This window comes from Chenopodium album, chromosome 17 (genome assembly GCF_948465745.1).
Source record: "Chenopodium album chromosome 17, dcCheAlbu1.1, whole genome shotgun sequence".
Classification (NCBI taxonomy): Eukaryota; Viridiplantae; Streptophyta; class Magnoliopsida; order Caryophyllales; family Amaranthaceae; genus Chenopodium; species Chenopodium album.
In genome coordinates, this window is record NC_137850.1 from 43,946,268 (window position 1) to 43,961,386 (window position 15,119).

The 15,119-nt window shown below is 36.3% G+C and overlaps 1 protein-coding gene across 1 annotated transcript; it reads right to left on the reverse strand.

Moving 5' to 3' along the window:
• Nucleotides 1-10,045: 10,045 nt before the first annotated feature.
• LOC145589095 (uncharacterized) lies at nucleotides 10,046-14,612 on the reverse strand. The gene is made up of 3 exons (XM_081645662.1): nucleotides 11,930-14,612; nucleotides 11,392-11,772; nucleotides 10,046-10,437 (listed from the first exon to the last, which is right to left on the reverse strand). Exons 1-3 carry the CDS (start codon nucleotides 14,610-14,612, stop codon nucleotides 10,046-10,048), a joined length of 3,456 nt encoding a protein of 1,151 aa, XP_081501788.1.
• Nucleotides 14,613-15,119: the final 507 nt, after the last annotated feature.

A 15,119-nucleotide genomic window follows, 5' to 3' on the forward strand; every position in this document is an offset into this window, starting at 1 on the left:
GATTGAACTCGTTACCTATTCTTTGCTATATCGGGGCTTCCCTACCTTATAAAAAGTACAGATTACTCTTATGAATAGTGTAATGTCAAATATACCCTTTAAAATGTGTATTTTACATATATACCCTCATTAATATGTACAGATTTTTTAATAAATAGTAAAAGACAATTATATCCTCTAAAATATTTAATTATGTACTAATATTCTCTCATGCATTAGTGTTAGTTATCTTGGACTATAATACCCATAAACATAGTTGTTTACATATTTTTTGTCATTAATTCTGCCAACAACTAAATTTGTGATTTTAAGATCAAGCCGAAAGAGCTTTTAAATATGACTAGCTATGCCCGTGCATCGCGCGCGTTAGCTGTCCTAGTTTATATAAAATAAAATACGGAGTAAATGTGTTAAAGAACAAAGACTTAAAGTGGCGAAAGACGACTTTACTATAAAATGTAGAGACAAATGCATGAAATTTATATAACGAGTGGAGAAGGATAACTCCAGCTAATAAACATCTAAGCTAAATTTTAAAAGATTGGAGAATTCTGAATTTTTATATAATTTTAATTTTTTTAATATCATTTTTGTTTTTTAGAATGAAGTAATTAAGAGTTACGAGTGCAACTTAACTTTGGAAATGTATGCAGACTACAGGTTGACTTGCAGACGACTAACGAATTTGAAAGTTCAAAGCTAGAAAAGTCCACAAAAGAGCTGTCATACAAGTCAATGTCCCTGCTACATCTAGGCAATTACTACTTTACTAGTATGGCTTGATCTACTAGTTATCGATCTAAATTTTTCACTCATTTTGATGTAGAGCATATGCAACGGCATTTCTAAGTTTTTCCCTAGAATTTACGTGTCTCAATAGGTCTTGGCTGCACTCTAGTGCAGCCAAGATGGCTGCAACAAGGCCCAACAGCCCAAACACGAACGCGGACCAGACCACTAAAAACGACCCACCCAACAAAATCCATCAATCTTTCAGAAAAAAAAAACCGTCACTTTTAAACCACCATCATCAACATTAATTTCGACTTCTCCTCCCAAAAAATCATTTACTTCCCAACATCAATTTACTTTCTCTCTCCTTTCTCTCTCCTTTCTCTAGTTTTCTCTCTCTAAAAAATTGCAAACTCCATGGAAAGTAAGCTTCAACCTAAATCTCTCTCTCTTCTCTGCAATTTTTTCTCTCTTTTCTCTGTAATTATTCTCTTTCCCTTCTCTTCAATTTTTTCTCTCTCTAAAAAAATTCAAAAATCACCATGGATATTCAACAAGAACTCCATATATAAGCAAAGAATCTTACTTTTTTTTTTAACTGTCACTCTCAAACTTAAATTTCTAATATTTAGTACTTCTCTATTTGATTTTCTCTCTCTAACAATCAATCACACAATTCACTCTCTCCAAAAAAACAACCATGAATATTTGAAATGAGATTAAAAAAAAAAATGAATCCTTCCAAAAAAGGCAATTTTATGTTAATTTCACTTAATTTTGTTTGAATTTTTATGAATATCACTTAAATTCGTTTGAGTATTGTTAATTACTCTTTTGTTCGAAATTTTATTGGAAATATTAAAAAAAATTAGTGAAATCAAACGGATACAGTATGTTCATAAAATATTTTGAAATGTTCGTAATATAAATATTTGTTGTTCATATGATAAATATTGTTAATGTTCATAAATGTTCTCATTTTGTCTGTTTATATATGCTTATGTTCAAATTTGAATGCTTATGTTCATTTTCTGAAAATGCATATGTTCAATTTCTTAAATGCTTATATTCATATATTTGAATGCTTAAGTAAACTTTCTGAAATGAATATGTTCACTTTTTGAAATTCATATGTTTATATTTTTGTATGTATATGTTCACCTTTTGAAATTCTTATGTTCATACACATTCAAAAAATAAACAAATGCATATGTTCATATTTTGAATGCGTATATTCATTTTCAAAAATGCATATATTCATATTTTTAATGCATGTATGTTCATATTTTGTAAAACTTATAATGCGTTTCTTTCATAATCATTTTCTTCAATTTTCTTATGTTCATAATTAAAGGTCGTAAATTCAATTCATATGAATTATATGTTTACAAACCTAATGTTTGTGAAATCAAACGGATACAGTATGTTCATAAAATATTTTGAAATGTTCATAATATAAATATTTGTTGTTCATATGATAAATATTCTTAATGTTCATATAATGTTCCCATTTTGTTTATTTATGCTTATGTTCAAATTTTAATGCTTATGTTCACTTTAGGAAAAAGCATATGTTCATATTTTTTTATGCATATGTTCAATTTTTTAAATGCTTATATTCATATATTTGAATGCTTAAGTAAACTTTTCTGAAATGTATATGTTAACTTTCTGAATTCATATGTTCATAATTTTTTATGTATATGTTCACCTTTTGAAATTCTTATATTCATACACATTCAAAAAATGAACCAATGCATATGTTTATATTTTGAATGCGTATGTTCATTTTCTAAAATGCATATATTCATATTTTTAATGCATGTTCATATTTTGTAAAAACTTGATGTGTACCTTTCATAATCATTTTCTCCAATTTTCTTATGTTCATAATTAAAGGTCGTATATTCAATTCATATGAATTATATGTTCACAAACTTAATCAAATCGATCATAATACATTACAAAATCACCACCTAATATAATCGAAATTCATACATAGATTAAATTGGTAGAAATTTAACAAAATACAATTACAATTGAATATAACCTTTCAAAAAAAAAAACAACTTAAATGAGCACGTCCAAAAATAAAAATGTAAATAACAAAGTTGCTGCTCATTTCCAACTTCTTTCATCATTAATTTGGATACTTCGGCTTGTATTCTCTGAAAAAATAAAAATAACAAAGTGTTCATGACCTGCACAATAGATGTTCATAAAGTGGACTACGAATGTTCACAATGATTATATATAGTGAAATAACAATATTCATTGTCTGGTGAATTGAATGTACATTGCTCACTTTTTGGAGAATGAATGTTCATAGTATAGAAATGGAATGTTCATATTGAATATATATATGTGTTCAAAATGTAAATCATAAACAAATACAATGTTAAATGTATAAAATGTTCATATAATGAACTCAAAAACAAATTCAATTAAAAAAAACATAACAGATTAAGCAATTCAAGATTTCGTAACTTATTGAAGAAATCAATAGCAATTGTAAATTGAAATAATGCAATTCATCAAAATGTAGATAGTTTTTCAACAAATTCATGAAATTCATAATTATAAAATCACAAAATGAATCTAAAAAATGCAAAACAACATTTATCAAATTATAAAATCAGAAAAGCAAGATGAATCATCAAATTCATTCAATTCATCAAAATCAATGTCATCAAAATCAATTAATCAATAGTATATTGAAATTCATAAAATTATAAAATCATAAACAATTACAAATTCAACGAAAATATAAACTAATTAATTATAAACAACACAAAAACTAACCTCCATTGATGATTTCATGAGGAATAGCAACCACCTCCATTATTAAGTAAAGAACAGAGGAGAGAGAAAGTCTTGATTAAAAGAGAAGAAGAGGAGAGAGAAAATATCAAATGGAATAAAAGAAAAAGGAGAGAGAAAATTGCAACAAAAAAGGAATCAACCCATATACGAAGTAAATGACATAAGAAAAGGGGGATATTCAGTGAAGTTCTAGTGGAAAGAAGGGAAAGCTGAAGGAGAAAAGAGCAAATTGCGTTTCATTAATAAAGACCTGCGTTTTGGCTTGTTGCAGCCATCTTGGCTGCGTTAGAATGCACCCAAGAATTTGTAACCTTCCCATTCTAATATTATTGTTATACTATGGATTTTCATACTCCCTCATTCACATAAACCACTTTAACTCATCATAGTGATTTATATATAAGGAAAAAGTTTGACTACATACCTAATACTAATTAGAATCATCAATGTGTATTTTCTAAATATAAACTTTTTAGAATATATACTTATTAATAGTTTAATGAGATTAATGGTCAAAATACTACATACATGAATAGTCAAGATGAGTCTTTCAATTTGAATTAGAGGAAAATTATTTTATAATACAATTTTAACAATCACAATACTTATTATTTTTTTGAATAAATAAGATAAAGGGCTCTATTGGACAGAAACCTCTTACGCATTGGGTTAGACAATTTGGAAAAGGTAAAGGAATCTAATTCTTTAAATTTTCTTTCCCTCTCCTCCTCCAACACCACAATCAAGGTGGGTCCATTGGTGTTCCAGATCGTCGGTGTTAGATCGGGTGGGTTTGGGGGTCGTGCGTTTGGTGGATCGATAGTTTGGTGGTCGTGGGTTTGATTGGTGTGTCATGGGTTCGGTGAAACGTGGGTTTGGTGGGTCGTGGGTTTGCTGGCTCGTGGCTTAGCTAGGTGGGTTTGGTGGTCGTGGGTTCAGGGGTCGTCGGTAGCGGCTTAGATCAGTGGGTTCGGGGGTCGCCGGTGTTGGCTGTGTTAGAAGGTTAGAGGGTTCGGGGGTGGTGGGTTCGTCGGCGCTATGGTTGATGGGTTCATCGGTGCTTGGGTCGCTGGGTTCGGGGGTTGTCGGTGTTAGGTTTACTGGATTCAATGGTAGGTGGTGGTGGTGGCCTGGTGCAGTAGGTGGTTTCTGTACAGCTAGGTGGTGCCGGTGGTGGTAGGTTTCTTTTTGAAAATTTGGTTGAATTTGTTTTTTTTATTATTATTATAATTATTTTTTTGGATTAATACTTAAGTGTATACCCTTATCTTTAGATAAACAAGCTTAGGAAATTTTGCCTCGACCTCCGCAAACCCTCCCAAAGTTACAAGTAATTTGGATCGGAGATAGTGGTCGGAATATAGTCCCTTCGTTTTGTTTTTTTTTTTTAAAAGGAACCCTTCGTTTTGTAATTATTGCCATGCCTTTTCTTTTTCATCCATTTAATAATAATTACAAATTTTCTTATTTGGTAAGGATTGATCAATATTTTATTATTTCTCTTAAACCATCCCCACTTACATCACTTTTTATTATTTCTCTCTCCTACTAACAATTAAACACATCTCCACTAATACTAACCTTTGTGCCCTCTCTAGTTTTGCGATTATTACGAAACTGAGGGAGTAAATTTAGCTTTCATTTTTTATTATATGTACATATCAATCAATCAAAGCCTTAATCCCAAAAGTGGGGTCGGCTAACATGAACCAAATTTGATTATTCCGTGTAGTCATCAACATAAATCTTTCTCCTCCATCCCTTACGATCCAAAACTTCATCCTCACGTAAATCCATGCACTTCATATCCTTCCTCACTCCTTCCAACCAAGTCATCTTTGGTCTCCCTCTTCCTCGTTTAATCCCTCCATGGTCCCACTCTTCCACTCTTCGCACCGGTGCACCCTCGGGTCTCCGTCTTACATGTCCAAACCAACGCAGACGATTTTCCCTTAATTTATCTACAATGCCCGCCACACCTACTTTCTTGCGAATAACCTCATTTCTGATTCTATCTCTTAAAGTGTTTCCACACATCCACCTTAACATGCGCATTTCCGTAACCTCCATCTTTTTAATATGCTCTTTCTTAGAAGCCCAACATTCTGTACCATAGAGCAACACTGGTCTTATGGCAGTCCTGTAGAATTTTCCCTTCAACTTTAAGGGAATGCTGCGGTCGCATAACACTCCCGTGGCCGCTCTCCATTTAAGCCACCCTGACTTAATCCTGTGGGTCACGTCTTGATCAATGTCACCATTCTTCTGGATGATCGACCCTAGGTACTTAAAACATTCACTCATGGTCAAATCCTTTCCATCCAAACTCACCACTTCATTGCTTGTCCCCCTCTGAGTGCCAAAACGACAAACCAAATATTCAGTCTTACTCCGACTTAGCTTAAACCCTCTAGATTCCAACCTTTGCCTCCATTGCTCCAACTTGACATTAACCCCATCCTTAGTCTCATCCACCAAAACGATATCATCTGCGAACAACATACACCATGGAACCTCATCTTGAATTGGTCTAGTTACTTCATCTAGAACCGTTGCAAAAAGAAAAGGGCTTAATGCAGACCCTTGATGCAATCCGATTGTAATAGGGAAATCTTTTGTCAACCCTCCGCATGTCCTCACATTTGTTGACACATCCCGATACATATCCTTAACTAGGTCTACATACCTTCGTGGGATACCTTTCTTCAACATTGCCCACCAAAGTATCTCTCTTGGCACCTTGTCATATGCCTTCTCTAAATCAATAAAGACCATATGAAGATCTTTCTTCTTTACCCTATAAAACTCCATCATTTGTCTTATCAAATGGATTGCCTCCATAGTAGATCTCCCAGGCATAAAACCAAATTGGTTATCTGAAATGCTTGTGCATGCCCTCAACCTTTGTTCAATCACCCTTTCCCACAACTTCATAGTATGGCTCATAAGCTTAATTCCTCGATAGTTAGAACAATCTTGAGCGTCTCCTTTGTTTTTATAAACCGGGACCAAGGTGCTCTTCCTCCAATCTTGTGGGATCCTTGTAGCCGTCCATATCTTGTTGAAAAGGTTTGTTAACCAATCAATACCAATCTTACCCAAACACCTCCACACCTCTATCGGTACCCCATCAGGGCCAACCGCCTTCTTAGGTTTCATCTTCCTCAGTGCAATCTCCACCTCTACTCTCCTAATCCTTCGCACATACTCCATGTTGATTTCTTCATCACTCATAGAGGTATCTCCTATCCCAACTCCATTACTTCCATTAAATAATTCATCGAAGTACCCCTTCCACCTGTCCTTGATGCCCTCCTCTTGCACTAGGACCATTTGGTTCTTATCTTTGACACACTTCACCATGCCAATATCCTTCCTTGCCTCTTGTCTTCTCTTTGCCATCTTATAAATGATCCTTTCTCCCTCCTTGGAATCAAGCTTTTCATAAACCTCCTGATATGCCTTTTCTTTTGCTTGGCGAACAGCTGCCTTTGCCTTACTCTTAGCCTCCTTATACGCTGCAAAGGTTTCATCACTCCTACATTTTCCTAAGGCTTGATAGCATTCCCTTTTTTGCTTAATTACTGCTTTCACCTCTTCATTCCACCACGAAGTATCTCTCTGTACCGAAGTTCTTCCCCTTACTTCCCCTAAGACCTCTTTGGCCACTCTTAGGAAACAGTTCTTCATTCGTAACCAAGTCATGTCCGGATCCACCTCTCCATCCCAATCCGCTTCTTCAATTACCTTTTCTGTAAAAACCTTAGCTTTTGCATCCCTTAGGGTCCACCATCTTATCCTTGGTTCTTCTTGTCTAACTTTTTTCTTCGCCTTCTCTTTCAGACGAATAGTCATTACCAATAGCCGGTGTTGGGTGACCACACTCTCCCCTGGGATAACCTTACAGTTTATGCAACTTTGTCTATCTATGCTCCTTGTGAGCAGGAAGTCTATTTGAGTTGCATTTGCTCCATTCCGAAAAGTTATCAAGTGTGAATCCCTCTTCTTAAACCAAGTATTAGCCAAAATTAAATCATATGATTGGGCAAAATCCATAATAGCTTCACCACCGGCGTCCCTCTGCCCATACCCAAAGCCTCCATGGACACTCTCATAGCCATCTCGGCTCGCCCCAACGTGCCCATTTAGATCCCCTCCAATATATAACTTCTCTGAGTGGTGGACACCCTGCACCACCTCGTCTAGGTCCTCCCAAAATTGTCGTTTCTCTTCTGCATCTAAACCCACTTGGGGAGCATAAGCACTGATAACATTCACAATCTCCTTGCCACATAGCAACTTCAGCCTTATCAACCTATCGTTCTTCCGATAGACCTCGATCACCTCTTTTGCCAACCTCTCATCGAGAACCACACCAACTCCGTTCCTAGCTCCACCATTCCTTGTTCTGTGGCTCGTTTCTTGCCCAACATACCATACCTTATACCCCAAAACCAAGCCTCGAGCTCCTTCTCCTGTCCATCTTGTCTCTTGGAGGCACATGATGTTCACGCGTCGTCTTTTCATTACTTCTACCAATTCTGCTGATTTTCCCGTAAGAGACCCCACATTCCAAGAACCAATCCGCAAACTAAATTCTTTTCTCCCACGCTCCCTCCTGATCCCAACTCCAAGCCCTTGATTATTTGACACCACAATTGGGCAATATGGCGCGTCGCTTCTGGGCGACGACCTAGCAACCCTTACATACTTATCACTGCACCCGGGTCTGGGAAGTGCAGCGCGTCGCTCAGTAGGGAACGCCCCAATGGCACGCCCTTGCTCATTTGACACCACACTCGGGCAATGTGGCGCGTCGCTTCTGGGCGACGACCTAGCAACCCTTGCATACTTATCACTACACCCGGGTCTAGGAAGTGCAGCGCGTCGCTGAGTAGGGAACGCCCCCACGAAAATATCTGTTTGGCTCATGTCATGGGATGTGACGAAGTTTTATACTGGCTGTCACTGGCCTACCGTAACCCTCCTCCTTTATCCAGGCTTGGGACGCGCCACATTGCCCGAGTGTGGTGTCAAATGAGCAAGGGCGTGCCATTGGGGCGTTCCCTACTGAGCGACGCGCTGCACTTCCCAGACCCGGGTGCAGTGATAAGTATGTAAGGGTTGCTAGGTCGTCGCCCAGAAGCGACGCGCCATATTGCCCAATTGTGGTGTCAAATAATCAAGGGCTTGGAGTTGGGATCAGGAGGGAGCGTGGGAGAAAAGAATTTAGTTTGCGGATTGGTTCTTGGAATGTGGGGTCTCTTACGGGAAAATCAGCAGAATTGGTAGAAGTAATGAAAAGACGACGCGTGAACATCATGTGCCTCCAAGAGACAAGATGGACAGGAGAAGGAGCTCGAGGCTTGGTTTTGGGGTATAAGGTATGGTATGTTGGGCAAGAAAGAAAAGAATAATACATATATATATATATATATATATATATATATATAAATATATATATATATATATATATATATATATATATATATATATATATTTATATATATATGTATATAATCCGTTTTTAAATACTTATTCCTTTTATATTTTTTGCACTATTTATTTGTCCTAATTTGACTATTTTTTTAATTTAAAAAAGGTCTTGTTGTGACTTTTTGGAATCGTTTCAATGAATAGATTGTTAGAATTTATACTTATTCATAATTATAGGTATTATTAATCAAAGATTAATATCGGTATATGTGTCTAGGATAAATGAAGTAAGTATTTGAATACGGAGGGAGTATATATATATATATATATATATATATATATATATATATATATATATATATTCACAAAGTCACAAGTCTCACGAGTCATTATTACATCTAAATTTTTTTCATATTCTTGTAAGTTGTAACATCACTTGTAACATTTATTAAGTACTCTACCTAATATTTGTATACTATGTATGCATATATAGTATATATTTCTTTAATAAGTAAATACTACCTCCGTTTCTTTTTAGTTGACACGTATTTCTTTTTAGGAAGTTTTTTTTTAGTTGATACCATGTTGAAGGACCAACTCGCTCATGGTTGAGGCCTAGGAATATGTTATATACTCTATCACTCCCCCTCACATGAAAGGCCCTTTGGGCTTCAAATGTGGATGCAGCACAAGCCCTCTCATACCCGGCGCGAATTAATTCCACTTTGAAGGAGGGGTAGATGAGATTCGAACCCGTGACCTCCATGTCACGTTGGCTCAGATACCATGTTGGTGGACCATCTCAACCAAAAGCTTAAGCTCATGGTTGAGGCCCTGAAATATGTTATATATTCTATCAGACACGTTTCTTTTTGGGGTAAATTTTTTACCTTGCATTTACAAGCTACTCCACTTGCTTTTTCATTCTCTTTCACTGTCTATCATCTCCTTAATATGTGTGCCTAAATCAAACGCGTCAACTAAATAGAAACAGAGGAAAAATCATTTTTAGTCCATGAAACTTCAATATACAGTAGTAATATTTTTTAAATTATTACTTGCTTGCTTGAAGTCGCCTTTGTTGTAAACGATTTCCAAGAAGCTTGTTTCTAATTGATGATAGTTTAGCAGCAACCTCACTCATGTTCGGCCTTTCTCTTGGGATCTCGGTTGAGCAGGAAAGTGCAATGCCAAGTATAGAAATCAAGGCCTCTATTATCACGTCTCTTTTAATCGGGTGTTCTTCGTCGTCTATGTCTTCAAGGAGAGCATGGTCTAATATCTTGGTTATCTGCTGAGGCAGTGCTGCTTTCACCAAGCCGTGTAGGCTCAGCCCCTCTTTGAACATGTCATTAGTAGGACTCTTTCCCGTAAACATTTCTAGTAAAATGATCCCGAAACTATAGACATCACCGCTGGTAGACACCTCATTTCCCACACCATACTCTGCAATTAATATGCAACAACTAACACATGGTTAATATACTTGAAAACAAGTTTAGTAGAGATATTAAAAAAGGTCTAAAGATTTACAGTACCTGGAGGAGCGTAACCTATAGTACCTCTAACTCCTAAAGAGCTAGATTGATTTCCATGAGAGTTGCATGCTCATTTATGTGAAGATGAATTTGGCCAATCCGAAGTCACTGACATGTGCTATCATTTCTTCATCGAGGAGAATATTGCTTGGCTTGAGGTCACAATGAACTATCAAGGTACCATAGTCGTGGTGAAGATATTCCAAGGCAAATACAATACAACAAAATACAAGGGTCTCTCTCTTTATTTATTTATTTATTTGATTAAAAAAAAGAGACCATTTATCTGAAATATTAGGTCTCTTGAAACCAAAAGACAACGCACATATTTAATTAAATGGTCTCTTGTTTGAGGTCTCTTTGGCCAATTTTGTAGTAGTGAAGCCTAATTGACACGCTGCTAGTGGTTGTGAAATTGTGAACAATAACATTAGTCACCGACGAATTGGAAAATTTTGAAAATCAACATTGAAAGATATGACAACTAACTGTGTATCTGATCACAGGTTCACACCTTATACAAACAATAAGCTTACAATAGAGAGAAAAAAAAAGGAACTGTAGTCCGAACTAGATAGCTGCTATACTATTCTGATGATCTTAATTATGATTTTTTATTTTTATTTTACAAAAATAAAACAAACAAAGCAAATAAATAAAAACAGAGAGAAGCGTTTTCAGAGAAGTTGCGGACCCATATCAGCTCATTCAATTCTAATATCCACACATATCACAAGCCTGAATCACCATCGTGTTCCTGCATCCAGAAGAAAGGCCAATGAAGTCTAATTGACAATTACTAAACTGGTCATTATAGAAATAATCTGGTGGTTTTTCTTTGGTAGTAGAAACATTATATTACCTGCACGAATTCTCCTTCTTTGTTGTAATCTAGTTCCAAGAAGCTTGTTTCTGATTGATGTTAGTTTTGCAGTGACATCACTCATATCCAACCTTTCTTGTGGGTTCTCAGCTGAGCAAGACAATGCGATTCGGAGTACAGAGGTTAGGGTCTCCAACATCAAGCTGCTATCTGTCTCCTCAGAGTCTATGTCTTCAACAATGGCGTGATCTAGAATCTCGATCACACGCTCGGGTAAAGCTTCTTTCACATAGTGATAAAGGCTTATTCCTTCACTGAACATATCATTAGTAGGCCTTTTTCCTGTGAACATCTCCAGTAGTAGAATTCCGAAACTGTAGACATCACCATTGGTAGAAGCCTCATTTCCCAAACCATATTCTGCAAAAATCATTCACAACTGAAGTGTTATAATTATTGTTAAAAAAGATGGGGAGGAAAATTTTAAGAAAAATATTGTTGGAATCTAGCAATTTACATGTACTGAAATATATATAGATTAAAGGAATGATAACTTAATTAGACGATATTTTTTTACCTGGTGGAGCGTAACCAACAGTTCCCCTAACTCCAAGAGAGCTGGACTGATTAGCGTTAGAGCTGTCGATGCTCTTTGAGAGAAATTTAGCCAACCCAAAGTCGCCAACATGGGCAACCAATTCTTCATCTAGGAGGACATTGCTTGGCTTGAGATCACAATGAATTATGGGTGCACCACAATTATAATGAAGATACTCCAAGGCACTAGCAACATCAACCACAATATCAAGTCTCTGTCGCAGACTTAACATAGGTGTAGTATCTGTGTCCTCAACCACATCATTTGCCTCTGGATGCAACCAATCTTCTAAGCTTCCCTTAACCATGTACTCATAAACCAAAGCCTTGAAATCATTCCCTTGATAATCAACACTTGAACAAGCAGTTATGACCTTGATCAAATTTCGATGCCTTATAGTCCGGAGGACTCCACATTCAACCATAAAACTCTTCGAAGCACCATGCTGCTCAAGGTTGAAAATCTTGATTGCAACAATTGATGGTTCCAGGTCATCAAGGATTCCCTTGTATACAACCCCAAATGTGCCTCTCCCAATCAAATTTTCAAAAGAGAACCCATTTGTGGCTTGTAAAAGGGTTTGGTAAGACAGGTTTGGGTAGTTCTCTGAAAAATTACCCAAGGGTGTGGGTAATTTAGTCTTCTTTTTATACCGATAGATATAAAGTGACACAAATATTGTCACCATCGATATAATTCCAAGAAGTCCGAAAACTATTCCAAGTATGAATCTCTTTTTGTGACCTTGGCTTTTTTTCTGGTTCTTTTTGTTGCATTTAGGAAGCTTCAACTCTGGCTTACCTCCACACAATCCCCAAATTCCATTTAGTAAAAGACCAGTTGTATTACTGAAAATTCCACCAATGGGTACTTCACCTTCAAGGTTGCTATTGTATGATAGATTCAGAATTTGCAATGGAAGGCTCTCTAAATATTGCGGAATGTTACCTGATAAATTGTTTTTAGACAAATCCAACACATTGAGACCCTTCAATTCGCTCAATGCACCGGGAATGGCGCCTTGGAAAAAATTCCCATTCATGTACAGATTCGTCAACTCTACACAACTACTAAGTGTGCTTGGTATTTCACCCAACAACATGTTTCCAGAAACACTAAGCCAACCTAGATTATTGAGTTGCCCTACTTCTACAGGAAGTGACCCACTTAACTTGTTCAATGATAGATCAAGTCCAATGGATAAGGTAGATAGATCAAAAAGTTGTGAGGGTATATTGCCACTGAGGCGGTTGGAATGCAAATTTAAGGACAATAGATTTTTACAATTTCCTAGAGTTGAAGGTATTTGTCCAACAAGATTATTATTAGATAGAGAAAGAGTAGTCATCTTTGTTAAGTTCCCAATTGAGAATGGTATTTTCCCTGATAATTGGTTAGCATCTAACATTAATCTGCCGAGATTATGGAGCTTTCCTATGCCTAGAGGAATGACACCAGATAGTTTGTTATCGAAAGCATTAAATTCTATCAAGTATTCAAGGTTTTCAATGCAAGCTGGAATCTGTCCACCTATGTAATTTTCATTTATTTCTAAAACGGAAAGCATTGAGAAATTACAGAAGATCCTAGGGAAAATTCCTGATAAAATATTACCACCTATATCCAAGTATTGTAACTTAGTTGCATTTGCCAACGAATAAGCAAAGTTCAAATCACCAGCTTGGCCATACCCTAGTGAGTTATTTGAAAGGGTAAGGCGTAATAGATTTGCTAACCCGTGGAGAGAAGGAACTTGTCCAGTAAGATTGTTAGAACTAAACTGAAGATAACTTAGACCCGAGGAGTTGATTATAGAAGTAGGAATAGATCCGGTGAAATTATTATTGAAAATGGAGAACCATTGCAGATTTGGAAGTTTGATGCCCAAATCTGAAGGAAGGTTTCCCTCCAAGTTATTTACTCCTACATCAAAGACTTGTAAGTGCGTGAGGTTGAAGATTGGAGATGGGACTATACCAGATAGCATGTTCGCAGTAAGTGCGAGATATGTTAATTTTCTTAGTTTGCCTAAGCTCTCTGGAAGGCTTCCTCTTAACATGTTAAAGCCTAGGTCGATTTTTGAGATAAATGATAAGTTCCCGAAAGATGATGGGATGGTTCCCGTCAAGTTGTTTGCACCAAGACGAATATATTGTAGATGAAAAAGGTAACTAAATTCAGATGGGATATTTCCTACCAACCTGTTATCGTAGATATTGAGTTGCCTGAGCTTCAAGCAAGCTGATATATTTGGTGGAATGTGGCCTTCAAAGGTATTGTTATCGAGCCAGAGGTACTCCAATCGACGCAAGCGGCCTATTTCTGGAGGAATTGTACCACCCAAAGTATTGTCGTACAGGGACAACAACTTCAAGAAGCTCAAATTTCCTACAGATGGAGAGAGGAAACCTGTGAGCTTCGAAGAGTTTAGTTCCAGCATCTTTACTCTCCGGCCTCGATGACATGTAATTCCATGCCATTCACAGAAATAAATTGTATCATTCCACGAGCTCATAACCCCAAGAGGGTCACTTGTAATTTTGGCTTTGAAATCGAGCAATGCTAACCTGTCTGTATCATTACTCCCGGCAATGGAGAAGTGAAAGGAGTGGAAGAGAGCAGAAGCACAAATGATTAGGAAATATGAGAAGCTTGCTGACATGCTTAATCGATCTTTGAGAGATAATTAAGGGCCTTAACTATTACGGTGCACTAATAGTACAGTTGAAAGGATATGAATAAAGTTATACCTAATAATGGTTATGTTAAAATCAAAATAAACTCTGTAACCAAATTTATAGAAACACGTTGGTGAGACTTTGAAGACAAACATTTGCACCAAAGAATTGGTGGGTAATAGTGAATACAAATATACAATAGCTAAGAGTGCTATCACAATCAGCAGTCACACATCCACTATCCCTTGCTACAATTTATAAAAAATTTTAAATGAATGTACGACTAGTTAAAACCCGAGGCATTCTCATTTCTCAAGTCTTATAATGAAAACAATACATGTTAAAAAATCTGGAATTTTTAATGAATAAAGAATGGTTATTTAATTTTATGTTCTTTGTATTTATTTATGTTTAATCTACAAGTAAATTTCTAGACTTCAATTTTTCTTTTGGGTGCAGGAACTGAGAAACACGATGGTGTGATATTTTAC